Genomic DNA, 27,461 nt, shown 5'->3' with positions numbered 1-27,461 from the left:
TGAAAAAGAAAACCAAACAGGAAGTACAGGAAGTAAGATGTTTCGGTAAGAGGAAGGCGTGGTCACCTCTCATCACACCTTCCACCATATTCACATTCAAACCTAAACCCAAACCCCAAATGTGAAAATATAATAGATTCTCAAAGTTTTAGTTGTTTGAAACTTGAAATCCATATGTACACTTGAAATCTCTCTCTCTCTGTGTACATGCATATATGTAATATATTAATAATCCCAGGCTGGTCTGGTCTATGCAAATTGATTTAATAAATAATATCTAGTAAATTATAACTGCTACAGTCAAAATTCAAAATAAAGCTCAAAACAAAAGAAGGTTTATTTGTAAGAGAAGACACCAGTTAGGTAATTCTGGGGTGTTGCCGAATGGATTTTTAAAGTTTGTGAGGTTGATAGCTGTTTGTTTCAGTTTGCATTGTAACCATACTTGATGGTGCTTAGGGCCTATTCCTGGCTCATTTACTCCTAGATCTGTGCTTTGAGATCTACTCCAGGTGGTACTTAGGGATCCAGGCACTGTTTGGGACTGAATCTAGGGTTTCTGCATGCCAAACTTGCACCCCAGTCCTTTCAGTCATCTCCCAGCCCTACGTGACATTTTGTCTTAATTTTACTATTTTGATTTCACTTCAAGATTTATATTCTACTATTATTATCATTTTATTGATTATATTTTATGTCACTTCAAGATATGACTATCTTTACCATTATGGTTCACCTTCAGATTTTGCAAAATTAAAGGACTATTTGGAATTTACAATTAACTAAAGAGACAAGAGAGGCAAATGGTAAAAGAGTAAAAGATAAGGGCTTGAAGTAAAAGGTCTGAGGAAGAGGCTGCTGAATCCTCAGGAAAGAAAAGCTTGTGCTGGGGCCAGAGTGATAGCACAGTGGGGGAGGGCTTTTGCCTTGCACATAGCTGACCCAAGTTTAAAGTCTGGGATCCCATATGGTTCCCCAAGCCTGCTAGGAGTAATTTAAGAGTCCAGAGGCATGAGTAACCCCTGAATGGTACTGGGTATGACCCCCAAACAAACAAAAGTATAAGAAGAAAAAGAAAAGTTTGGGCTGTAAAGAGTCTCCCCACCCTCCACTGAACTATCTTCTCTCTAGAAGGGGCTTTTGTAAACTGAGTGCTCAGCCTTACACTTTGATTACAACTTTTCCCACCAACTCACACTCTTCTTTCATAGCTAACTTTATATATTTTTCAGGCTGAGAGCAAATGCTTCTTAGAGAAGCTGATTTTGACCTTTCCAGACAAGCTGAGTTTTCCATTCCACATTGCCATGATGCCTTACGCCTCGACTGATTCTACCTGGTATCATTTGCAACTAATTCATTTGGTTTGTCATATGCATCATTTTAAGGGTCATGTGACAGGGAGCGTGGCTATGTAAGAGACTGAGTATCAACACGTAGCACAGTGCCAGGCATCAGCAAATGTTTATCAGATGAAATAATATTTAAAAAAAATCAATCGACCCAATCAATCAAGGTCAAACATAGGCTTAGAGTAAAGCATTCATAGCATACTGCCTCGTTGAAGGCAGCTAAAAATGGTCATGGGAAGAGATGCAGTTCATTTTTCTGTGCTTGTCTCCTGGAGGAAATGTGAAGCTATAAGCCTGGGATACAGCAGGAGAATGTGTATTGATAAAACAAATTATTTAATTAAACAACAGGACCCAAACTAGACCTTTAGGCTTAAAAAAGTATCTTTACTATAAAAATATATTTTAATAATACTTCCTGAATAACATTATTCAATTTGTTCTAAAAATGCATATTTTCATCTTTGTTTCTTTCTATTTTTATATCATCTTTCATCACATAGTTCTGAAAAAAAACTTTGATAATTGATTATGAACCTGGTCTGTAAGTTTTTGACTTATTAATATATTCCTTTAAACTAAAGAAATCAGCAAAATTATGTTTTTGTTCTACATGTATCTGTAAAAGAATGAAACTTGTCACAGATGATAGAAGCAGGTTTAATAAGCTGAATATATGTGAAATTAACAATTGTTATGGAAATTTGACTCAAAAACCAAGATATTTTTGGTAACCTACAGACCTACAATTCTACTATATTTCTGAACAGAACTTGAACTTAATATTTATAAGATTTGGGCTGAAATTATAGAGTACAGTAGGAAGGGCCATTAATGAGGCTGACCTAGGGTTAGTCCCCGACACTGCAGATATTCCCTCAAGCCAACTAGAAATAATTCCTGAGCACAGAGCCAGGAGAAATCCCTGAGTCCACAGATGTGGCCTAAAAAGAAACCAAAAGAAGATATAATTATAAGATTTTATAGTATCCTTCAAATTTTATTATCTACTTTCTAAAAAAATAGTTTCACTTACAATAATAGTAGCTTTATGAAATTAACCATGCAAAAATATTTTAATAATATTTTAACTATTAATTTTTTTTTTTTTTTGGTTTTTGGGCCACACCCGGTGGTGCTCAGGGGTTACTCCTGGCTATCTGCTCAGGAATAGCTCCTGGCAGGCACGGGGACCATATGAGATGCTGGGATTCCAACCACCTTTGATCCTGGGATGGCTGCTAGCAAGGCAAATGCCACTGTGCTGTCTCTCCAGCCCCAACTATTAAAATATTTTTATTCTGCTCTGATGATCAAAGCCTATTCTCTACAAATCATACAAAGAGATATGAAGCAAAATCCATACCAGTTTTCCACAAAGTATTCCACAGGTTTCTATTCCTCTCACTGTGTTAGATTCTGCCAGCAGCAGAAATCTGTGGCAAAGATCTCTTGATAAAACTACACACCGTAGTCCTTCAACTACTAAATCTAAGAGACAGAAAAAAGAAAAAAAAAAGGCAAAAAATATCAAATTCTATTCTTTAGTCTTATTATGGCAAATTCTGATTAACACAAACATCATAAATAAAAGTATCAGGGCTTTTAACTTTAAACTTAAAACAAAATATTTGGTTATTTTTTGTTTTTGTTTTTTGTTTGCTTGTTTGTTTTTGAGCCACACTCGGCAGTGCTCAGGGCTTATTCCTGGCTCTGGGCTCAGAAATCAGTCCTGGTAAGCTTGAGGGACCATATGGGATGCCAAGGATTGAACCTGGGTTTGTCCCGGTTGGCTGCATGCAAGGCAAACAACCTACCACTGTACTATTTTTGTTTGTTTTATTTTATTTTATTTTATTGAAACCATTGTGATTTACAAAGTAAACATTACTTTGAAAGAGAGTAAAAAGTACTCTTTCATATAGATTTGTTGTTGTTGTTGTTGTTGTTGTTGTTGTTTTGGGCCACACCCAATGATGCTCAGGGGTTCCTCTTGGCTATGCGTTCAGAATCACTCATAGCTTGGGGGACCATATGGGAAACCCGGGGATCAAACTGCAGTCTGACCTAGGCTAGCTCCAGCAATGTAGACGCCTTACCACTCCAGCCCCCGATCATGTTATAAATAGGTGGAAAGTTGCAAGAACCTTTATCTCCTATGCCCTGGATAAATTTTGTGTGTTTGTTTCCTTTGGTAAAAAGCAAATATTCTATTATGTGCATAGATTATATTGAATTTATATCATATTCTACAAGGCATTTAATAATTTACTTTTTGGTTCTGGGGTCACACTTGGTAGTCCTCAAGGGCTTACTCTCTGCTTGAGTAATTACTGCTTAGGGATTACTTCCAGCAGTGTTAGGGGATTATGTAGGAATCGAACCTGGGCCTACTGCATGCAGAGCATGTGCTCCAGCCTCAAGATTAAGATATTTTAGAAAATAGATCATGGTGAAAACACCATGTTTCCAGTGTCAACTAGAAGCAGGACAACTATAAAATGGTTTTATTGTAACTCTAAAATTATTGGGAAAAGTAGTGCTAAGTCCAAGTCCCCGTATGATTTTGGAAATCACTGACTTTATGATACCAAGCAGCACTAATTATTGGCCAAAACACATACCACATTTAGAACTGAACTACCTGTTTGACTAAGGTTCTCTGGCGTGAGAGCAATCTCAACATTCAAATGTAAATTTTGAGCAAATTTCTATCTAGACAAACACTTTTCTTACCATCTCCTCTCTCTTCCTCAGTATATTTACATTTAACATTAAATGCTTCTTGTTAATAAATATATGGAAAGAAAAAAAATACTTGGCATTCTTGGTACAGTAACAAAAATCCTTGTAGTTATAAACCATATCTGATCCATCAAAGACAAGTCATACTTTCTGACTTCAAGGTTACAGACAGTAAAAAGCAGCTGATAGTAAAAGACACACATGTTTTTCATACCCCATCATGTCAGGATACATACCCATGTCAGGGGTTCTATTAAAATTGAAAAGAAGTGGAACCTTTCCAGATGCTATAGAAAATGCCGCTAGATGCAACAGAATTATTAAAGAGTTTTAATGACTTACAGGCCTGCACTCCATCACTTACTCTGAACAGCACTTAGAGTTGCAGCTGGCTTTAAGGCCCTGTTCACTGGAGGAGAGTGAGTGGCAAAATTGCTTGCATCACTTTTATTGGGCTGATCTGCAAGGACATTCAGCAAAGTGTTGTTCTGGTGTGCAGAGAAGCAGGACAAAGCACTCCCACTGATCTGCTCAGACAAGGAGGAGCTTTCCTGGCTTGGATTCTGGCCTCGAGCTAACTCTTGCTTCTTGAGTTGATCTTCAAAAAACAGAAATTGCTCCGTTTCCAGCTGCTGCTGGCGCATCTGAGCAATTCGTTTCCTTTCCGCCTCTATCAGTCGTTGATGCTCCAGCTTCTTGAGAATTTCGGCTTTGTATTTGTTCTAAAAAAGTATACATGTGGTTGTTAGAAGCAAAGATTAATTTCCAACAGCAAGCTGGCATACATGATTTCAATCTTCAATAAGACAAAGAGATAGTCGGATAATGCAATAGTCGTGTGTGTGTGTGTGTGTGTGTGTGTGTGTGTGTGTGTCTAATGCCTGGGCCACAGAAGCAAACACAGGACAGAGCAAAAGACCTTAATTGAATGAAGGCAGCAGTTTTAAAACAGTAACATTTAACCAGAGACAGGCCACTATAATCAAGTTCCCTCTATTATCCTGCACCTTCAAATATTAGAAAATCTAGGTCATGATGGTCTGTTCAAACTGACCAACCAAGTGGCCAGCCACAGAGATGCCACCCAATATGGCATTGGTCGACAGTTACTACTCACATGTGGTTATTTAGTTGAAATCCATTAAAATAAAATGAAATTAGAAATTCAATTCATCAGTCAGGCAACATCTTAACCGATGGCCCATCTCAGGAAGTGCCAACTGGAGCATCTTCATCACCACACAAGATTTTATTGAATGGTATTTACTGGGAAATTTTTGCAACCTCTATAACTCATAAACCTGAAGCTTTATGGGGAAGGCGGAAGAGAACATCCCCAAGAAATGTCATAACATGTGGATATGACAATGCAATATTAAAGTTGTTATAAAGAAAGATCACCCTCCTTCCCCCATCCAAATAAAATATTTCCAAGCCTGCCTGTTTTAAAAACATATCTAGAAAATTTTTAGTAAGCTCCCTAAATGATTTCTTTTTTTTATATTAATATCTTTATTTAAACACCTTAATTACAAATATAATTGTAGTTGGGTTTCAGTTATGTAAAGAACACCCCCCTTCACAGGTACAATATTCCCACCACCAATGACCCAAATCTCCCTCCTCCCCACCCCACTTCCACTTGTACTCTAGACAGGCTTTCCACTTCCCTCATTCATTCACATTGTTATGATAGTTCTCAGTGCAATTATTTCTCTAACTGCACTCACCACTTTTTGTGTTGAGCTTCATATTGTGAGCTGGACCTTCCAGCCCTCCTCTCTTTTGTCTCTGAGAGTTATTTCTAATAAAATCTAGACTGTTCAAGTTAAATGAGGAATGAGATAGAGCAGCACTTTTGACAGGTATACCAGGCCACCAGGCTCTTAGAGTGAGAACCTGTAGGTGGGGCTAGAGAGCTGTTTCTAGGGGGTCAGTGCTGCCTGGAGCTAATAATGACAGTTGTGTTTGTGCATCTTCTCTAAACATCATGGCTGCTCCAGTGCCCAAGACAGTTTTGTCTGCTTGTTAGTTTGTTCCTCTCAAGTAGTGGTCATAGGGCCCAGCAGTCACTTTTGGCAACTTATGACCAAACATGCTGGCGGTTCCATGCTCAGGTTCAAGGAAGCTGTGCTACTCAGGCCCTACATTGCCAGAAACAACCTGGTTGGTGCCTGGGGGTCCCAGGGTCACACCAAACAATGCTCAGAAGGCTGTGTGGTGCCAGAGATAGATTGCTAAATCCTGTAGAGTATATTTCAATCATCATCCACACTTAAAGAAAAATTCTTACATCAACATTCCCTCTGCCACTTAAATCCCTCAAACATGATTTCTTGTTTGGTCCGTGGATATTTGTAAAATTTTTAACTTGTTCAGAATTACTGAGGTTGAACTAAAGAGTCAGAAAGGTGACAGCATCCTACACACATAATAAGTACACAAACACGAAGCAAAATGAGCATTATAATAATGTCCTAAGTATTAAGAACTCATTTTTTTTACCTTGAAAATCCTATAGAATGAAAGGTCATTTTCTTCTTTCATAGCATCTGATCTCTTGGACATCATTATTATTTTCATCATTAATTTACTAATAACCCAGAATGACCATCCTTGATAACAGTTGCATTATAATAACTTGATAATATGATTCACATTTCTAGTGACTACATAAGTAAATACATTTGAAATCATACACTGCTCTCTTGATACAGTCCTTGATATACTGGCAGAGAGCAGCCATCTGTTTCAAGGTTATTTTGGGTTATATTGGCAAGAATTAGTTAAAAAGCTCTACTTAAATCACTGTAGGAAATCTACTTCCTTATACATCACTTTATTAGATGTTGTTGAAAATAAAAATACCACATCTTTGGTGCAAGTGCTTAACATAAACATCAACATGAATTTTTAATTTGTTCTACATTACTATATCATTAATTTTTAATTTAATGCACATGACATTTGAAAAGCTCACCATATGAAAATTACATTCAAAATTATTTGCATAAACGACAGTTATACAATAAATGTGCTGATGAAACTTACTTTGCTTTGCAAGTACTCTTGGTATTCTATGTTATATTTCTTTAAAAGGTCCTTTTTCAATTCATCTGTCCTTGGGAATGCAATCTCCTTCAGTTTCTTTTAAAAATACATATTATGCATATTGATTAGTGAGGGTTTTCAGTACAATCTTTCAAACCATCAGCCGAGAATGAAAAACAGCTGGCATATTTTTAGAAACCAAGATACAAATAACCAAAGGTGATGGTGGGAAAATAAATCTCTCTTTTCTCGGACTCCAAAATGTAACTTTTCATTAGGGAAGAGGAAAATAAGTCCCTTTTGTAAGACCATTATTGGAGCCACTGACTTACAGAACATTGTTGAGGTAGATATCCCATTTTTCAGCCTTGGGTTTCTAAACTGTACGTTCCACAGCATACAAATTATATGGCATCAGAGTTAGCTAATATTTTGAGTCAGTCCTCCAGACACTGGAAGATATAGTTTAGAGGTAGTCCTAGGCTTGAGAGACTAAAGGGAAATTGAGGAACTTTTATAAAAACATAGATTCCCAGACCTCTTCTGTATTGAATCAGCATGTTTTGTAAAGGGATCTTGGGTCTCCAAAGGGTTTTAACAGTTATCTTAATATCTGGAAAATCTGATATAACCCAAGGATTGTCACTTATTTGAAAGATGAGGAAACAAAAAGCCTAAAGTGATCTATTAATCCAGACTCTTCCACTAATATATTTGTTCATTAATCTTTCCTCTTCATATATGCTCACATACATACATGCATGTATCCATCTACTATCCATTTGTCCACCAGGTACAACCAAAGAAAGTGTATATGCTTTCAGAGAATATTTCCCTAATAAAAATACAATCCCTAATTACAGATAAGAGTCTTCATTTATATATGTGTGTGTGTGTGTCTTCCTTTATATAACAAATTTTTTTTAAAAAAAAGTGTCAATATTTTAAAATGTAATTAAAATGCTCAAGACTATATGAATAATAAAAACCACTAAATAACTACTGTAATAAATATGAGAAAAACAATCATTCGCAGAGTTTCTGAGAAGAATGATAAAATAATTCTATGTACTATAAAGTAATTGACACATTCTTGATATTCTTTTGTTTTGATATGCTTTTGTTTTGGTTTGTCTTCCGTTTCCATTTGACATCCCATACTGGCTTAGGAATGATCATTAAAAAAAGATCAAGCCATCATAGCTAATGGAATGAATTTTCTGGCTTAAATTCTCAAGAGAATGAGACTGAGGAGCAAAGGAGGACAGAGAATCAATAATGGATACTTGTGTGTAGCTTTTTATCCGAAAGGGAGATCCAACCCTTCTATACCTTTATAATATCCTGTTTTTCCGGTACTGCACATTGCTGGTAATCTCGATGACTGGGAAGCTTTTCCACAAACAAACTAGAGAAAGAGAAAACATGCCCTTACTATTATATGACTGAAAAAAACTCTAATACAAGAGTGAACCACATTATCAAAAAATATGGGGTTTATGATCTATCATTTAACCTATATTCTTGCATCTGACTCTCCATAAGGGGTTGGCACAATTGTTAGTTTTGACATATCAGAGTAGTACAGCTCAGAAAACTAAGTAACATGAGCTAAATTGGTTCAGAAATTGGTTCAGAAGTTGGTTCAGAAGTAGTCATTGGTGGCTATAGTCACTTCTGTGTCTTTTGGGTTCTGGGTTCATACCTCCACCAGTATACAACCTTTAACATTTAATAGTTAACATTTAACAAATGTAAGCATTTGTTAAATAAATTAATTGTTCATCCTAATCGACTATGATTAACTGGCTGTAAAATGCCATTTTTATACCTGTTCCATGATATTATTTAATTATTGTCCTATTGTTTATCTATCACACGGCATTATAAATCACATTGCATGGCATTTCTCAGATCAGAAAACTAAGGCTTAAAGAGAGTACTTAAGTTGTTGGTAATTAAGGTTTTGTAATAAATGTACATATTTAGAGTTGAAAAGACTTCAGAGTTTTTTTGCTTTAAAGACTTTCATTGTAGAGAGCAGCCAGGTTCAAAAAAGATCAATGAATTATTACATCATTAGTGACAAAAGAGAATTAAAATTTTCCTATTACCACTCTTACAACTAACTCCATGGCAGGTTATGCAAAACTCAAGTAGAAGTTGAAAAAGAATTTTTATCAATTGGGAACTAATAGTTCAAAAACTAAAATGGCAAAATGTACTATAAAATGTACTAATAGATGATAATAGACTATCTCCAATTCCTTATCTGTTACTTAACTATCTAGAAAAAGTGCTTTTCCAAGATAGGACGAATGCTGCCAGATAATCTTTTGCTCTCTAAGAAGTAACCTGATTTGAATGAAATGCTGAGATCATTGTATAGACCAGATAAACTGGTTTTAATTTCTCACATGGTAGAATCATGGAACATAATTTTTCTGACAGTTTCTCTTTTATTTTCTTAATGTTCTCAACTCCAGTCCCTTGATGAGTAATTAACATTATTACTTTCAATTAAAATAAGAACACGTGTCTTAGCTTACATCATTAATGATAATAGGTTATACTCCTACTCATTAATTAGGCAAATTGGTAAGGAAAATCTAAATCTCATTTCTGTTATTATAGTTTAGGTAACGTATATTTTCACATAATTGTTTTGATACCCTTTTTCTTAATGTTTACTGTATTAGTACACTGTATTAGTTTACTGTGTTAGAAAAATTAATGTAAAAACATGACTATAATGTGAAACTGACTAATATATTCTATCTCTGAATTAATTTCTTTCTATGCTCACCAACTCTTCTCATAGCTGTTTCAACACATCACATATTCTAGGTGCTGGATATAACTCCTGCTCTCACGAAATTAACAGTCTGGTGAGAGGAAATGACAGAAAATAAGACATTTTATTTATGAAAAGGGTTAAAAAGTGGCTTCTTAAACTTTAGGCTCCAAACGGGGTGGTTGATTACTAGAATGGAGGGAAAAGGTAAGGGTGGATGAATGCTGATAAATCATGTAAAAGAGGTCAACTCTCCAGTAAAAGATAGAATTGGACTTTAAAGGTAAAATTACTGTGATAAATTTAGATGTAGATTTATAATAACTCACACATTATATATGTGATAATGATAATTATCAAAATAATAATTAACTACCAAAAGATAATTAAATATTAGTATATAAACATATACTATATTTAATGTTTAATATATATGATTTCATTTATAATAATCACATGAAACATAAGGCAGTATTATTTCATATAATGAAGCAATATTACTTCAATTTTTTTAAAAAAAATATGAAGGTCTGGCCTGGAGCTGAAAAAGGCATTTGCCTGTATGTGGGCCATTCAAGTTTAATCTCTGGCACCACATAGTGCTCTCCAAGCCCACCAGCAGTGGCCTCTGAGCACAATCAGAACTAATCCCTAAGTATGACAGGAATAAGCTCTGAGCCCAGCCAGGGAAGGCCCCCAAACCAAAAACCAAAAAAAAAAAAAAAAATTAAAATAAAAATGGGGATCTGCAAATACATTTTGGCTTACTGACCCTGGAATTCGAGCCTTCCTTGATCTTCTCCCCATCCCTGAACCTCAGAGAGATTGTGACCCTATCTCTGGACACACGAGGTGGCAATTATAAACCTGGACATTATTTTCTGTTTTTGTAAAGTTGGCCTGGATATAAACCACCTCTTGGTATTAATGCTGCCACATCAAAATATTCTATTTTTTTCCAGCATTCCAACTTCAAAGGCCTTCAAAACAATATACTTACGTTATGAACTTATTATAAAGAACAAAGGCATTTTCCAAGTTTCCTTCTTCTAAATACACAGATGCCATCCTTTCCATTTCCACTCCAGATCTGAAGTAGCGGCGGGGAGTGATGTCTTCGCTGATGGTGATGTTACAGCCCAGTTTGCTCAGTGCTCGGACTCGCTCTTCCGGGCTGAGGGAAACATCTGTGTGGTCTGGCATGGCAGCCAACTTTCTCTGCAAAGCAAAATTTGAATTTCTGATTGCGTTCTGATTACAATTCTGATTACATTCAGAAATGAATGTAAATGGCATCTCTGTAATACAGATATGTAAGAACAACCCAACAACTGAAAACATGAGATCTAAGCTGTAATCACCAGGCTTTTTTAGTTTTGTGTTATTTTTTGTTTTGGGGTCAAACCCTGCAGTGCTCAGGAGTTACTCCTGGCTCTGTACTCAGAAATCGCTCCTGGCAGGATTAGAGGACCATATGGGATGTCGGGGATAGACCCGGAAGTCGACTGAGTGCAAGGCAAACACCCTACTGCTTTGCTATCTCTCCAGCCCATGTAATCACCAGACTTTTAATACGCCTGTCAACTCCAGTAAGTGGTAAGGAGCAGGGGAATTGTGGAATACTGGTGATAGAAGTTGACACTGATATGAAACTGATGCTGAAATAGTCTGTGTCTAAAACTCAACTTAGTAACTTGGTAAATAATAATCCTTTAAATAATTTTTTAAAGAGTTCATGACATGTTAACATGAAGCCCTTGACTTTAACTCTGTGTTCACCCACCACAAAAATCTACACTTCCAGGGGAAACATACATTTTTAATATCTGTCTGCAAAGTACCATTTCTTTTCCGTTTCAAGGCCTGATTACGTAGCAGCTCTGAGGTGTGCAAATGTTTCAAGTTAGTGCAAATAAAATAACACTGACCTTAATATTTTATGATAGGCATTTCAGATAATGAAATATGATATCCAGGCTACACAAAGCAGAGAGTAGGATTTCTGCTAGGGTAGTGTCGAATCTTTCTACTCTAAGGGTCTCTATAGTATAGCTTGAATTTAAAGTAACTAAACAGATTCATGAGGCCAGAGTGATAGCACAGCGAAGGGCATTTGCTTTGCACACTGCCCACCCGAGACAAACCTGGGTTCGATCTCTGGCATTCCCTATGGTCCCCCAAGCCTACCAGGAGCAATTTCTGAGTGCAGAGTAAGAAGTAAACCCTGAGCACCACTATGTGTGGTCCAAAAACCAAACATATGAAAATAAATAAAAGTTACTAAACAATTAAATTTGACTCAAACCTATCTAATCAATAAGTAGCTAGCTGAGATTTCCTACCACCAAGTCCTAGATAGGCCTTTTCAAGTATATATGTATATGACATATATACATTTATATATATACTTCCCCCTTTTTTCAAACATCAAGACTCTTAGCCCTCCACATGATAGTAATTACTCTGCTAATACCTGACTGAGAAAATGTTGCTATGAATTATTTTTATTGAAGTGCTATCAAAAGTTACTCATTAAAATTTTTGTATTATATTTAGAACATATATTTAGGGCATATATATTCATGAGAATTCGTCAATTATTAAATAAAAAGTCAATATTTCAGAAAGTCAAAATTTGTCTACCAATTGTTTTTCTGCTAAAAGTCAGATAGCAGAGTTAGCAGAAGGATCAGGGTACATATCTTGGTTGCATCCAACCTGGGTTCAATTACTGGCACCACATAATTCTCTGAGAAGCCTTGGAGACCCTTCAGGGCTCATAAACCACTGCACTGAATTGCTGGTCCAATTGACATAGAATGTTGATGGGTACCCTCTTACCTCTCACAGTAATAAAATCCATATAGCACATATTTCAGACTTTGTATGCCAGGACAATTCTAATTGTAATTACTTGGTGAAAAGCAGCCACAAATAATATATAAGCAAAGGACCCTCCCTAGGAAACAAAATTGTCTTGTTTTCAAAAAGAAACTGGTCTTAATTTGGCCTTTGGATGGTAGTTTGCTGACTTCTCTCGAAGTATAATCCCTGAACCATCAGCTTCAGCACTAAATGGGAGGCTATTAAAAATGCAAAATTACACAGAGGGTAAGACACAGGCCTTGCATGCCTCAGATCTTGGATAAATAATCAATCCCTGGTCCCTCATATGGTCCTTGAGTACTTCCAGGAATGATCCTTGAGAATAAATAAGCAGGGGTAGCCCAAATCCAAAAAGCAAATGCTTCACAGGCTTCTCAAACCTCCAGGCCCAAATTCTTTAGAGAAGGCTAAAAAACTAAGACTCATCTAATCTTTATGCAGATTCAGTTTAAGAAATACTGTTATCCCAGTCTACCATCTTGAGATGTTAAACAATGAAGTTAACCCAGAACAATGGTAGCTTCTCAGGTATCTTCTAACCAATTTAGATAGGGTGAAAATCTGACTATAGTGTGGCTGAAATTTTGTTAAAGATCTGTAGAAAACAGGAAGCAGAGAGTTAGTGTACAGTGGGTAAGGACACTTGTTTTGGATGAAATCAACAAGGGTTCAATCTCTGGTATTCCATATGGTCCCTCAAACCCCCCATTTCCTAAATGCAAAGTCAGGAGTACTGCCTGATATGGCCACAAACAAACAAACAAACCAATAATCTGTAAAAAAAATAAATAAATAAAAATTAGGTGGTGGGAATGCCCCTGATTCAATGTCACTATATACCTGAAATACTACTGTGAATGATTTGTAATCCACTTTGGTCAAAATAAAAATCATTAATAAAATATATTATATATAAATTAATAAATTAAAGAAGACATAATTTTAGCTCAGCAATGAATTACTTCAGGGTCAATCATTAAGGCAAGGAAGGAGACAGTAAATTAGATTATATAGATTTTTAAGGGCATCTGGACTACTTTGGTTAGTATGGCAGACTCAGGACCTGGACAGATGATGCTTGCTTCTAAAGATGTAAGGTGCATTGGTGGAGAAAAAAGGGACAGAACTAAATATCCAAGCAAAAGTCAAGAACAATGGAACCCAGAGATTCAAACTCTAACAATCTAAACTCTAAATGGCCCTGTTATACTTGCAGGCTAGGGGGCAAAGTTTGGTGGTATGGGATACACTGGAAACATGGTGGAGGAGATCCATACTGATGGTGGGACTGGCCCTCATTCATTGCATGTCTGAAACTCAATATGAAGAATTTTGTAAATCACAATGGTTTCAATAAAATAAAATTTAAAAAATTTAACATGTGCAGCTTCCGTAACTACTGATTTGGCCCAAAGGAATGAGGGCAAATCCCTCCTGTTTTCTTTCTCTCCATGTAAGTGCTCATAGACTGGGTTTCCTCCCTTTGGATTTATCTCTCTAGACAAAGATGGGCTAAGTCAGCTTAATTTAGAACAGACAAGACAAGATGACTTAGTATTCTCTTATGTTCTTAGTCTAAGTTACAAGGGGAAAAGAGAAAAATGATTTTTTAATAAATATACTTTTATAGTGGCTTACATATCATTGACAAAAATATTTTTGGTACATATTAACATAAAATCAGAGTAATTCTCATCACTGAATTGCCCTCCCTCCATCTCTGTTCCTGTCCTACCTCCCATATCCTCCTCCCTCAACCCCGGGGCTGCCAGAATAAGTGGTCCCCTCAGTGCCTAGCTTACTACTTAGTGGTCCTACCCCAGTTTGGTTTTGGTACCTGCCTTATTTCCCGCTTTAATTGGGAGGCGGGACTAGATAGTTCAAGTTATGTGGTTTTGTAGCAAAACTTATTTTTGATCCTCACCAATTTAAATCCGAAATCTAATCCCATTTGGTTCAGAATTCTGAGATCATAGATACAACGTGAATACTAACATTCAGACCCTTATATTAGTCATACTTCCTTCTATCCCACCGATGTATGTTATTTTTCTAATTCTTTGACTCATTCATGTCAGAAAAGCTACTAGAATTGGAGCCAATGAACTCTGAGCCCAAAGCCTGGATATGTGCAGACTCCTAAGGAATAAAAAATTTTACTATATTTTATTACTATATAGTCCATACTGGATTGTGCTCTTGTGGAAAAGTGTTTTTGAACTTCTGAACTCCTTGAGTGAAATGAATCATCTCCCATTCATCTCTGTGCCTTAGAATATAGCATACTGCCTAAAAGACATATAATAAATGTACCAAATAAAAGGGAAGCATAAAAGGGAGCAAGATGATTTTGATTAGATTACCCTTTAAGTGCTCATAAAGACAAGATTTATGTTTTTTCTATTGGGATAGCACTATTCTTCCCAAAGAAAAAACAGATTTTACAGATAAAGTATGAAATAGTGTAAGATCTTCACCCATTTATAATGGCTCATGTGTTTATGAGCTTCTTCAATCAAAGAACATAGCCAAGATTTTCCAGAAAGTGCTTCACTTATTCGTTTGTATATTGACATGACAACTAGGAATTTTATGATTATTGCTTAATATTTGCAGAAAAGTATCCAAAGCCTGCCTATTCAAAAGATGTCTCTTTCCTCTGTAGAAGTGAAGACAGGGATCTTTGTTTATTTTGGGTTTAGGGCCATACCTGGCCCTGTTCAGGACTTATTCCTGGCTCTTTGGTATGGGATCACTCCTAGCAATGATCTGGGGACTATATGGTGATACCAGGAATAGAACCTTAATCTACTGCATTCAAGGCCTTAATCCCTGAAGTTATTTATGAAGCTCCAAGCAGCTTCTATTATCTAGCAGTAGATAGTAACGTGACATTATAAAGTGGCAATGTATTCTAAACTTATCTATCTCTCAAATGAACTGAGACTATTTTTCTTTAATAGGTTAGTCCATTGGGTCATAACCTAGTTCAGAGCAAACACTGAACCCTTTTCCTTCATTATCTTAGGCTACTCAGGGTTCCAGTGAATGGATTGGAAGGGTCTTCTGGAGCAAGGTAATGGTGATGATTAATACTTGTCATATAGCAAGCCCACATGTTGTCTGGAAATAAAAAAAAATATGTATCCTGATTCTAGTCATCATAATGCACAAAAATACCCATAGGAATGCTAGTGTGCCAATATTCACATGAAGAGGTTGATCTGGGGCACAGACAGAATAAACCTAAATAGCAGAGATTCTAAAGACCCCTGCTATTTTATACTAAAATGTAGCTGTGAGTAATGGTTAGAAAAAGTGTGAGCCTTGCAGAAATAAATAGGAAAAACAAGTATTTGAAGAGCTTCACAAAGCTCTTCAAACAACATCTAAGCATAAAATCCAAAATGTGAAGTTGGAGAGTTAGTATGGGGAATAGGGCATTTATTTGCCTTGCACATGGTTGACTTGCATTTGATCCATGGCATCCCAAAGGGTGTCCTGAGCCCATATCAGGAGTGATCCGTAAGCACAGAGCCCGAAGTCAGCCCTGTGTACTGCTAGGTGTCACCTGAAGACAAACAAAATCCAAACTACTGTTAATGGTCCTTGTCACAAAAAGGAAAAAAGCTAAGGCATCACAAAGAGGTTAAAATAGATGCCATAAAACTCTTCCTTCCAGTGTTCTGCTAAAGGGCAGCCATCTTGGCATCTATCCAGAAAAATAAAATTTTACACTTTTGTGGAAAAAACTATTTTTAATTCCAGAAAAGAGAGCTTTATTAGTCACTTCCTCAAAGGAGAAGACAGCGCAGATGGAAGAGAAATGACAAGTGCTAAACTTCTTGAAGCAATTGTGACTCATCTCAGAGGTTGGTATGTTTCTGTTCTTCTTTGGGGGCTTTACAACCATATGTCAAAAATCAGTTGGTGCTACCTACCAGAGAACTGACAGTAAATGGCTGATCCATGTTGTCCCGACTACAGAGTAGAGGAGTTCACGGCGTCTTCTCAATCACTTCATCTGTTTCAGAGACAAAGAGAAGAGCCCAGATTACTTTTTGAGGATTCAAGAGTCAAAGCACTTAAGAAAATAGGAACAAATCGAAATAATTTACATAATCAGAAATTTTAGTAAATGTGGGAAGATTTCCTGGGGACGCAAAACTACAGCTAGTAAAACTGACTGGTTTCTAAGAGCAGATCACCCCCCCCATCTTTTTTTATTTAATTTTAGCAGATCTTTAAAAGTGAAAGTGTGAAGGAAATTAATAATTGCTTAGCACTTGGTATGAGTCTCCTGGGTATTTCATTACTTGGAACTCTTATTTATGTTAAAAAGTAGGTTTTCTTTTTTTTCAAAGTGAAAAAGAAGTTCGAGAAAGTGTGGAGTCTGAGGTGAGAGTAACTCCCCCCCCACACACACACATACATCTTGTTTTCGGTTTGGGGAACATGCCCAGCTATTCCTAGGGCTTACTCCTGCCTCTGTGCTCAAAGATCACTCCAGAACATGGAGTGCCAAGGATTGAACTTAGACTGGCTAGGTGCCAAGCAACTCCCTTACCTGTGGTTCTATCTCTCCCAGCCCCAAAGGTCATGAACACTTACCCTGGAGTTAGTCATTCTGCACTTAAACAAAAGCCTTACAGCTAAAAAGGCAAAGTTCTAAGAAGCCTCTGTGATTCCTGTTTCTTGGCATTAGTGGGTTTGCGTAATTCCTTCCTTTGTGAGTGATGATAAAACCTGTAGCCGGTTAGAAGTGGCTAAACATGTGATGATATGTAACACTATTCTCTTGCATAGGAAAGAGTGTTTCGAATTTAGTAAGATCTGACAGATTTAGGGCCAGGAAGCCAAAACCCATGGTAGGTGTATATAAAAAAAACAACAACTCAGCAAACATGCTATGAACTTCTAAGTGGAAGTAATGCTTAATTCTCTGAATTAAGACAACAGAATTTGTTAAATTGTTAAAGATGAAAAACAATCACTATATATTACCGCAATCAAACTCATAATTCGGACATAGAAATCAACAGCTCTTAAATTTAAGGATTTTATGGTTTAATAGGTTAACAAGTTTTTTTGAAATATTAATACTCTGATATTGGTCCTTTCTTCGTTAATCTCAATTTCTAGCAATAAACCATTGAACTACCACTGTACCAAAGTCAGCACAAACAAGCTATATTCTCTGTATCAGTAGCTATCCAAGGTTCCCTGAGATTTGTAAGGTCTGAGAGAACAATATTATGTCCATATTATTACTAACATATTAGTAGTATTGTCTCTAATAAAATTTTTATACAACTGTACATGTATATGTATAGTAGATATTTCCAGAGGCTACAAATTGATAGAATACTCAATTTCAAGTTCTTATAGGTTTTTGTTTTAATTTTTAATGTAGTAAACATAAATTACTCTAATGCATATAGACAAAGATTATTAATTTTCAAGAGTTCCCAGAAAATCCCAGATCAAAAACTTTTTTAAAAAAAAATGACTGCTTTTTTATATACTATGCAAACAAAAGCAAAACAAAAACTCAATGTGCTACTTCAATCATGGTATTTACTTATAATGGATAAAAATTACATAAGCTATTTTTCAAATGAGATGTAAACCAAGCCAGAAAAAATCATGGGTACACTGGCCACAAAGCAGAAAGCTGGCCATCTTAGAAGAGGAGTTGGGACAAGCCTCTGTCCTGCCAAAGCCATGCTTGCTGCCTCCATCATTTAGAATCAGCATTTTCCCTATTGCCCTGCCTCATCACTGATGCTCTTTAGGGATACCAAACTAACCAAACATCAGGTATGCTGTATTTGGGCTCATATAACCAGAGCTTTTTTGAGCAAGTGTGGACACTCTCATCCTGTATCTTTCTTCTTCTGGGAAACCTGGTAGCTGAGAACACTCCCTTAAAAGCCACAGTATCATAACAGTGCTTTGAATTTCTGGAAAATTCCATTTGTTTTATCCTGTTATCCTTATAGGAACACACCAATTTAACAGACTGGACAGCTAACAAGAGCTTACTAAACCTTCTGCCAATGCATTAATGACTTCATTAGAGATACAATCATTTTTTTTTGTTTGTTTTAGGGCCACATCTGGCAGTGCTCAGGGATTCCTAGCAGGCTTGGGGAACCAAAAGGGATGCTGAGAATCAAACCTGTTTCCATCCCGGGTGGGCTGTATACAAGGCAAAAGCCCAACTGCTGTGCTATCTCTCCTGCCCTAGAGGTACAATAATTTTCACAAATGCGCTTGCTACTGTACTTTTTTTATATTTCTGCTTTTAAATTTATCTTCTCTTTTTCTTTTTGTTATTTTTTTAAATAACTTTGTTCTCATTTGTCTGGAAACAAATCTATTATATATCTGATGCATTTTCTTTTTTGTTGTTCCTGGTTTTTGGACCATACCTGCAGTGCTCAGAATTTACTTCTGGCTCTGCACTCAGAAATAATTACTGGCAACCTTGGGAGTCCATATGGGATGCCAAGGATCAAAATCAGGTCAGCCACATGCAAGGCAAAAGTCCTACCTGCTGTGCATCACTTCGAACCTAAAAGAATAAAACAAATTAGCTTCTTTTATCACTTTCTACTTGTGCTTCTAGAGTCCTGCTAAAATAATGAGAAAGTTGAATGTCCAGTAAAAAGGTACCCTACCTCACAGAGACACCCACAGAACAGATTCAGACTACTTCCATATTCTGCAGAAGTCTTTTTTTCCTCTTTTTAAATTATAGTTTCATTATATTATAACAATGTGTAGATTTCAGGTATACAACATTACAATAACCAATAGTTGTATAACAACACAAATCTCAAGATATAGTTCTAGCCCACCATACAACTACAAAACTGATTCCTTTTCCATGCCTTAGCATACCGTGGACTCAATTTGTCTTTCCCTTCAGTAACCATTAATTGGCCTCATAATCTAAGCATTTACCTTTGTTTCATTTAGTTCATTCATTTGTTTGGTTTCTTCATTTATCACAGATGAATGAAACAATACCACGTTTTTCTTTCTATATCTTGTTTATTTCACTTATCAGAATGCCTTACAGGATACTTTTAATGTTGTTACAAATAACATGATTCCATATTTATTAAAATAACTGAGCAGTATCTATTGCAAATATATACCCCATCTTCTTTATCCTTTCATCTGAATATGCACTTAATTTCTTTTCAATTCTTGATTATTATAAATGATCCTTCATCGCTTCTTGGCCTTTTGGCTAAGATCAAGTGTATCTGTTCTTATCAGTATAATAATTCTTCAATAAATATAAAGGTATCATGACTCTTCAAATTAGTCCTTTTCTAGTATACAAAAATAAATTTTTTTAATATAATTTTTATTTTGATCATAGTGTCTTACATATTGTTGACAATAACATTTTAGGTACATATTTACATAAAATCAGGGGGGATTCCCATCCCCAAATTGTCCTCCCTACCCCTCCGTTGTTGTCCTACCTCCCATTTCCTCTTCCCTCACCCCCCAGGGCGGCTAGAATATGTGGTCCCCTCTGTATCCAACCCACTACTTAGTAGTCTTGCACCTGTTTGGTCTTGATGCCTCCCTTATCTCCCCCTCTAACTGTAGGCAGGACTAGCTAGTTCAAGTTGCGTGGTTTTGCCTGAGAAGGAGAAGATAAATAAACTGGGGTAAGAGTCTAATACTCCCAAAATGGGTGGAATCCTTCTAGAGGCTCTCATCATCGATTTGGGAGATGAAGGAGAGAAAGAAGGTGAAACACTCCACCAGTACCAAAAAAAGTGTCAATTATCCAGTGAGGACTCCAGCTATATCGATAAGCACCACAAAAAAAAAAAAAAAAACAGCCGAAAAACAAAGCAAAACAGACAGACAAACAAACAAACAAAAAACAGAACAAAAACAAACAAACAAACCAAAAACACGCCATGGTCTTGAAATAAGAAACATGGCATAGCACATAACGAGGGAAAAGAAAAGAATAGAAAAAAATAAGTATAATTGGGGACGACGATTTCAATAATCACACCCAAACAGAGAAATCGACCAAAATAGATAGGTAAATAAAAATAATAATAACAATAATAAATGAAGGTAAAAGATATATATGTATATATATATATACACACACACACATATATATACATATATATAAAATACCAAGTTTTTGTGCTTTTTGTATTTTTGTTTTTTCCCCTCCTGCCCTGGCACAGTAAATATTGGGGTCATTCGAAAAGGAATTCACATGGCCTAAGAAATATGGGGTTTCTCCGTCCTTGGAGTATACTGTCATGGGATCAGCTCCAGACTTTGCTCAGGATCATTTATTCTCCTGGTGGTGTTTTTTGGTGTGTGGAAGACTTCTGTTCTGTCCAGGGTGATACACTCAGAGCTCTGTGTTTAGAGGTCTCAGTATCTGCACAGATCCTGAGGTAGGACTTATGGTGAAGTCAGTCTTTGTGGTTCTAGAGGTTCTGTTACCTCAGTGTCGTTTTAGTCCATCTTCTGTGGTTGGTGACCTTGGTCTTTGCACTGAACCTAGGATGGCACCTAGGTTAGCGTCTTTCTTTGTGCTTCCAGAAGGCCCATTCTGTTGCAGTTGTCTCTGTCAGACCTTTGGGACTGGGGATCATGCTTATTGTGCAAGTCATAGTTCAAACCCTAAACTAGGGCTTTTTTATTGGTCCCAAGATGTATACTGTCTGGTCGTGGTTCTAGTAGCCAGTCATCTGTAAGTCACGATCTTGGCTTTTGGACCTACCAAAGGGTGCCGAGTCTTCTGGTTTTGTCTTGTCCTTAGCTGGTAAGGTAGGCTAATCTGCTCTAAGGTCAAGTTGTTCACATTTTCCTCTTTGTCAGGATATCATGTTAGAGCTGGTCCTTGTTGTTGACCCCGCAGTATTAAGGCTGTTCCGGATGGAGTTTGTTTCCTGTAGCTGTTGTGAAGAGCTGTGCCGATTCTATGTCTGGGATCCAGGGTTCAAGGCTGGATGAATGGCATCTAATCATCTGAGGTCTAAGTGATTCCACATGACATATTTTCAAGGTAGGAGATACCCCTGTATTGTAAACAACTATGAGTTCCTATCTCTAGTAGATAAGAGCTCTTTTTTTTATATGTAAGGTTTCCCCATTATTTAGTGTGTCTTTGCAGGGGGAGGTGGAGCCACATTGTATTGTCGGTGTGGTTGGGGGTGGACAGAGGGGATAACAGACACAGGTCACATACCCAAAAATGATAAAAAAAATATAATAATAATAATAATAAAAAAATAAAATAAAATAATTAAAAACGTATGTGCTCACAAATGTATATATAGGACCAACATTTAAAAATAAATAAATAAATAAATAAATTTAAGAGAAAAAAAAAAAAAGAACGATAATGAGTTAGCGAAGTTTTTAAAGGACCAAAGTGGTGCAAAAGACTACCTTACATTTGGGGGAGAGCAGATAACGAAGTGGTGTATTACAGGTCTTATGCCTATGTTGGAAGTACAGTTTTTCCCATTGTCTTTTGGGTTTTTCTTGTGATGTGTGGGTTCCCAGGCATCTTCCTATCACACCCCCTGACCTTCTTCAGGTTGGTAAAAATTTGCGGCAGGGAGGTCTTGGAGGAGTTCTTGCACTGGGGATACTTTTGGACCTAGGTCCGGTTTCAAGAAACAGTCCATGTTAGGGGGAGTTGGTAGGGAGGGCCTCGCAGCATGAGTCCGCAGGGGAGTTGGCTGTCTTTTCTTGCCCGGGACGAGGTACCTGATAAAGCCACCTACCCAGGGAAAATCTATATTTTTCAGCATTTCTTAGAGTTATATGTAGCCATGAAATCAAATTTGGCCACTAGGGTATGAAGGAAAATATAGTGATCAATGCCTAGATTCTGCCCTTTAAATAAAGAAGCATGACTTTTCCACCCACCCCTGAATTTCTGCCAGCTGCAATGTTAATATGCAGGTGAGTCACTATGGGTCATGAGGATGAGCCATGGCAAGCAAAAAGAGACCATAATGATGGAAAAATTCCTATATTTTCTCATACACTTGTATTTGTTTAAGTAGTTGAACCTAATGAATTTAACACAGAAAGGATAATTAGATATAGCTGGGAGAGATTATATGTCAGAAGTTTTAAGGGATACATCTCTTCCATCACTGTCTCAGGTACCTCCCAGCCTTCGTGCTCTACCTGTTCCGACACCTTTTCCCACATTCAGGATGTTGTATTAATAATCCTTCCTCCTTCCCTTCCCACAGTTTACCAAAATTCTGCCTAGCCTTTAAGGTCTCATTTATCTAAGCAAAACTCTCAGAACATCTTCAGAATTAATCCTACACAAGTCTTCAAACAAGTAGATATTATAAGCAACAGAGAGGTTATTTGGTATCACAAATGTTTAATTTGGTTGTTATGGTCATTTAAAATTGTTTAAGTAGGGCTAGAGGGATATCACAGAGAATAGTTTAATTTAATAATAATTTTTATTAAATTATTAATTATTAAATCATTTAATTTGGCTTGCACGAGGCAATCTTCAACATCCCTGAGCACCACCAGGAGCAAATCCTGAGCACAGAGCCAGGAGTAGCCCTGGGGCACTGCCAGGTGTGACCCAAAACCAAATAAAAATGTTAAGGTAGTTAACGTTTGAAAAATGTAAATATGAAGGCAGAGTGATAATATAGCAGGTGGGTGGCTTGCCTTGCAAGTGGCCAATCCAGGGTTGATTCTGGGTTCAAATCCCTGGTATCCTCATCTCATCAGGAGTGAATTCTGAGATCAGAGTCAGGAGTAATCCTTAAGCACTACCAGATATGGCCCACATAAAAAAAAAAGGAAATATAAAAATTTATATTTCTGCCTATCATAAAAAGAACCAAAGGATCTGTCACCAATGGGTACCATAGCTGAAATAAAATGGGAAAAGATTTAGGCTGTTGATCAAGTAATGCTATAAATAGCCTCATCATTTCAAAGAGATCTTTGAATTTGCTGCTGAAAACAGAGTATGTGAGTAGGAGAGAAGGTGGGAGAGGATGGGTGAAGGTAATGTCTTAGATGCTATTCAGTAACCCTGGTGGATGGAGTAAATAAAATGTTTGGGCTCTGCTTGGGGTGAGGCTATTTTCACATAAATTCTTTCTTATCAACAAGAAGAAAGGCCAACAATGTCAGTGACAAGATTATAACCAGGTGGTGGAGGGAGGACAACATTGGTGGTGGGAATGCCCCTGATTCAATGTCACTATGCCACTAAAAAATTACTGTGAAAAATCACTTTGGTAAAAGTAAAAATTAAATTAATAACAATTAAAAGAGATTATAACCAAGTGGTACTTTAGGGAAAAAAAGTAATCCAAGTCCATTAATAGGACAGAACAACTGTCACAGTGCTGGCAGGGCCATGTTGTTTAGTTCATCACTTATTAGCAGCTCTCATGGTTGAAATGACTTCCAATGCTAAAGATAAGATAAACATTTCAAGTTGGAGGATAAGCAGATGTTAGTACTCAACATCGTATGTGAATAAAACAAATTCCCTTTGGAAAATAGAGGCTCACCGAGCTTCGGATGAACAGTGCAGACTGCCTTTTGGCATCCTCTGGGAAATTTCTGGCTCCATTACTTACATGAAGTCAATCATACTTTACCCTGAGAGCTCCCTTTCCCACTTGTACCTTTGGGCCTTCACTCTACAGCCTATAAATGAAAACATTCCTCAGAAATGCCTGGTTTAATCCTACCCATCCGTGGTAGGATTTACATTCCTAAGGTTTGATAGCATTAGTGTTCCAATCAGCTAGTACATTTAGCCTGTTATATACCTCTGGAGAATTCCTTTTGCTTTAGAACTCCTATTACCTTGCTTTTATTTCTGACTCTCTTTTCTCACTGTTGTAATTTCAAAAACAAATCAATTTTCCTCTTTAGATTGTCTTTTATTATTTGGGGGGAGGGGTGCCCCAGAGTGTTCTGAAAAATCTCAATCAGGCCAACAATTCAACACTATAGTCTGGAGATGCAATGCTGTTCATGCCATGCGGTAAAAGGGAACATCAGGTCCAATCCAGTAGTACTTGAAATGCTAAGGAGTGATGCTTGAAAAGTCATGTATCACTAAGGATTGAACTCAGGTCAGGAGCATGCTAGGCATGCAACCTAATCATAACATTATCTCTGATCAATAAATTACCTATGAATTAGATTAAGTAGAAGTTATCATTATTCTCTGTCCATAACCACGGTACCCTAACTGAGCCTAATTTTGTCTTTTGATCCTGGCATATGGAGTTTGAGGAATTGGCATAGAAGAGGTGTCAAAACCATGTATTTCACAATGAGCACAAAATGCCACTCCTTACCAGTAATCCCTAAAACTACCTGAAAATTTCTATCTGCACCGGAAGTGAGGGGATTGGGGAAAACGGGCTGATAACTGGTAAACAAAATAACGGAGTCTCCTCTCTATGTGTCCTGGAAAAGGAAGGAATTTTTCCAAAGTGACACTTGACAGTTTTGAGTTTATATATCTAATCTTCGGTGCCTCTCAATTTTACATCCTCAGAACAAAATTCTTTGGTTTGGGGATCCAATCTTATTCCCCCAAGTTTTACAAACACTTTTTTTTTTTTAGTTTTTGTCACACCCGGTGACACTCAAGAGTTACTCCTGGCTCTGCGCTCAGAAATCGCTCCTGGCAGGCTTGGGGGATCACCTGGGATGCCCCAGGATTTGAACCACTATCATCCTAGGTCAGCTGCATGCAAGGCAAATGCCCTGCCATGTGCTATCTCCCCAGACCATTCCCCCAAGTTTTAATTTCTTCCAAATATGTGTGGAAGCCAATGTATAGTTTTAATTTTATTTATTCATGCATTTATTTAATTTATTAATTATGATAGTGGTTTGAACCCCAGCCCCAGCCCATAACTCTGATTTTCTAAACCAGCAACAGGGTCAGAGAGATAGTACAGGATGTAAGACACTAGCCTAGCATGCTACTAATTCCAGATTTTTTTCCTGCAGCCACATAAGGTCCACAGAGCATTATCAGGGGTGAACTCTGAACCTATTTATAGAATTGGGAGTAGCCCCCAAATACTTCCAAGGGTGGCCCTCAAACCCTAAAATTAAAATTAAAGCAAAACCAAATAATGCCAAGAATAAACAGAGAAAAATACTTAACATAGCACAAAGCTTATTTTGTGAACTTTTCAGCCTTTGCTTTACACTATATATAATATTTACATTTATATATATATATATTTACCTTATGATTCAGCAAAAAAGAAGACTTTTTCACACACCCAAAACAATTTTATCCAGATAAAAAGTGGAGGGCCGGAGCGGTGGCACAGGTGGTAGGAAGTTTGCCTTGCACGCGCTAACCTAGGGCAGACCACGGTTCGATCTCCCAGCATCCCATATGCTCCCCCAAGCCAGGGGTGAATTCTGAGCGCATTGCCAGTAGTAACTCCTGAGTGTCACCGGGTGTGGCCCCCAAACAAACAAACAAACAAAAAAATGTGGAGATTTAGAAGTGAGGAGTTCAGAGGGCAGCCAGTGAGACTGCCATTCAGTCATGCTATTTCCCCCGTCTTTCTTCCAAAGATTGCTGCAACAAACTGGAAGGGCAGGTGTAAACTAGAAGCAGTTAAAAGGAGGAACATTATTACATCATCTCCTGAAGTGTTCTTTCTTATTGTCTTATTGGTCAAAAAAAGTAGCAATCTTTCCTTTTCCCATTGGGTTAAAGTTCACATTTCCAGGTAGAACACAGCCAATGTACTTAGCAAAAAAAAAAGAAAAAAGAAAAAGAAAAAGAAAAGAAAAGAAAAGAAAATCATCATTACCCACACCGTGGGTAGCGATAATTTAATCTATTAGACAAAGAGGTGTGAGGTGCGATTCCCATGCCTTTAATGACACAGGCTTAAAAGAAGAACTCCTTGGTTAGACCTTTACAGTCCGGAACCTACATTAGAAAAGAAAAATATAATGACCCAGACTTACTTTTGTTGATTATTTGGAACGATTTAAAAAATATGATATAAAACTGAGATTATTTTGATTGCTCTACACATCTGTGATACCTGACCATCAGAAATATGTTGTAACCAAGATGATATGAGCTAAAATACTGATCAGATAAAAATAGGACTTGATATAAGGAGTCCTTGAAAATTGAGTAGAAATACCCTAAGATTCAGGTGTATATATACGTATAAACATATATATTTAACAACAACAATAAAAATTACTAAACTAAAGATAGATAGTTTTATCTTTGTGTTTATAGCAGCATAATTCACAATAGCCAAGACCTGAATACAACCTAATTCTACTGATGGAGGAGTACAGAAGAAGATATGGCTCATATTTGTTGTGGAGTGTGCTCACTATGGAATAAAAAAAGGTGAAATTCTACTATTTGCAACATATATATGAACCCTACAGGATAATTCTAAATGAAGTCATTAGATGAAGAAGAAAAATAGTATGATTTCATTGATGTTTTATATATAAATAAAACATAAATTAAAATAACCCTTAGACTACATGAACAAAATAGGGTTAACCAGAAGAGTGGAGGAGGTAAATATGTTGGGTAA

The 27,461-nt window shown here is 36.9% G+C and overlaps 2 protein-coding genes and 1 pseudogene across 2 annotated transcripts in view; 2 read left to right on the top strand and 1 right to left on the bottom strand.

Annotated features, from left to right (window-relative positions):
- Window positions 1-27,461, bottom strand: part of STAMBPL1 (STAM binding protein like 1) — a 59,416-nt gene that overhangs the window by 10,586 nt on the left and 21,369 nt on the right. Inside the window, 6 exon segments of the mRNA XM_049764634.1 lie at window positions 2,719-2,843; window positions 4,462-4,819; window positions 7,149-7,244; window positions 8,481-8,556; window positions 10,943-11,160; window positions 16,770-16,852. Coding sequence (XP_049620591.1) covers window positions 2,719-2,843; window positions 4,462-4,819; window positions 7,149-7,244; window positions 8,481-8,556; window positions 10,943-11,160; window positions 16,770-16,799 — 903 coding nt within the window. The 5' untranslated portion in view covers window positions 16,800-16,852.
- Window positions 20,070-20,160, top strand: LOC125995191 (uncharacterized; annotated as a pseudogene).
- ANKRD22 (ankyrin repeat domain 22) overlaps window positions 23,886-27,461 on the top strand; it is a 105,904-nt gene continuing 102,328 nt past the window's right edge. The window contains exon 1 of the mRNA XM_049764568.1: window positions 23,886-23,895. Coding sequence (XP_049620525.1) covers window positions 23,886-23,895 — 10 coding nt within the window. The remainder of the gene's footprint in view (window positions 23,896-27,461) is intronic.

This window comes from Suncus etruscus, chromosome 17 (assembly GCF_024139225.1).
Source record: "Suncus etruscus isolate mSunEtr1 chromosome 17, mSunEtr1.pri.cur, whole genome shotgun sequence".
In the NCBI taxonomy this organism is placed as follows: Eukaryota; Metazoa; Chordata; class Mammalia; order Eulipotyphla; family Soricidae; genus Suncus; species Suncus etruscus.
The sequence above is the reverse complement of the archived record's forward strand: the minus strand, read 5'-3'. Positions and strand labels throughout refer to the sequence as shown.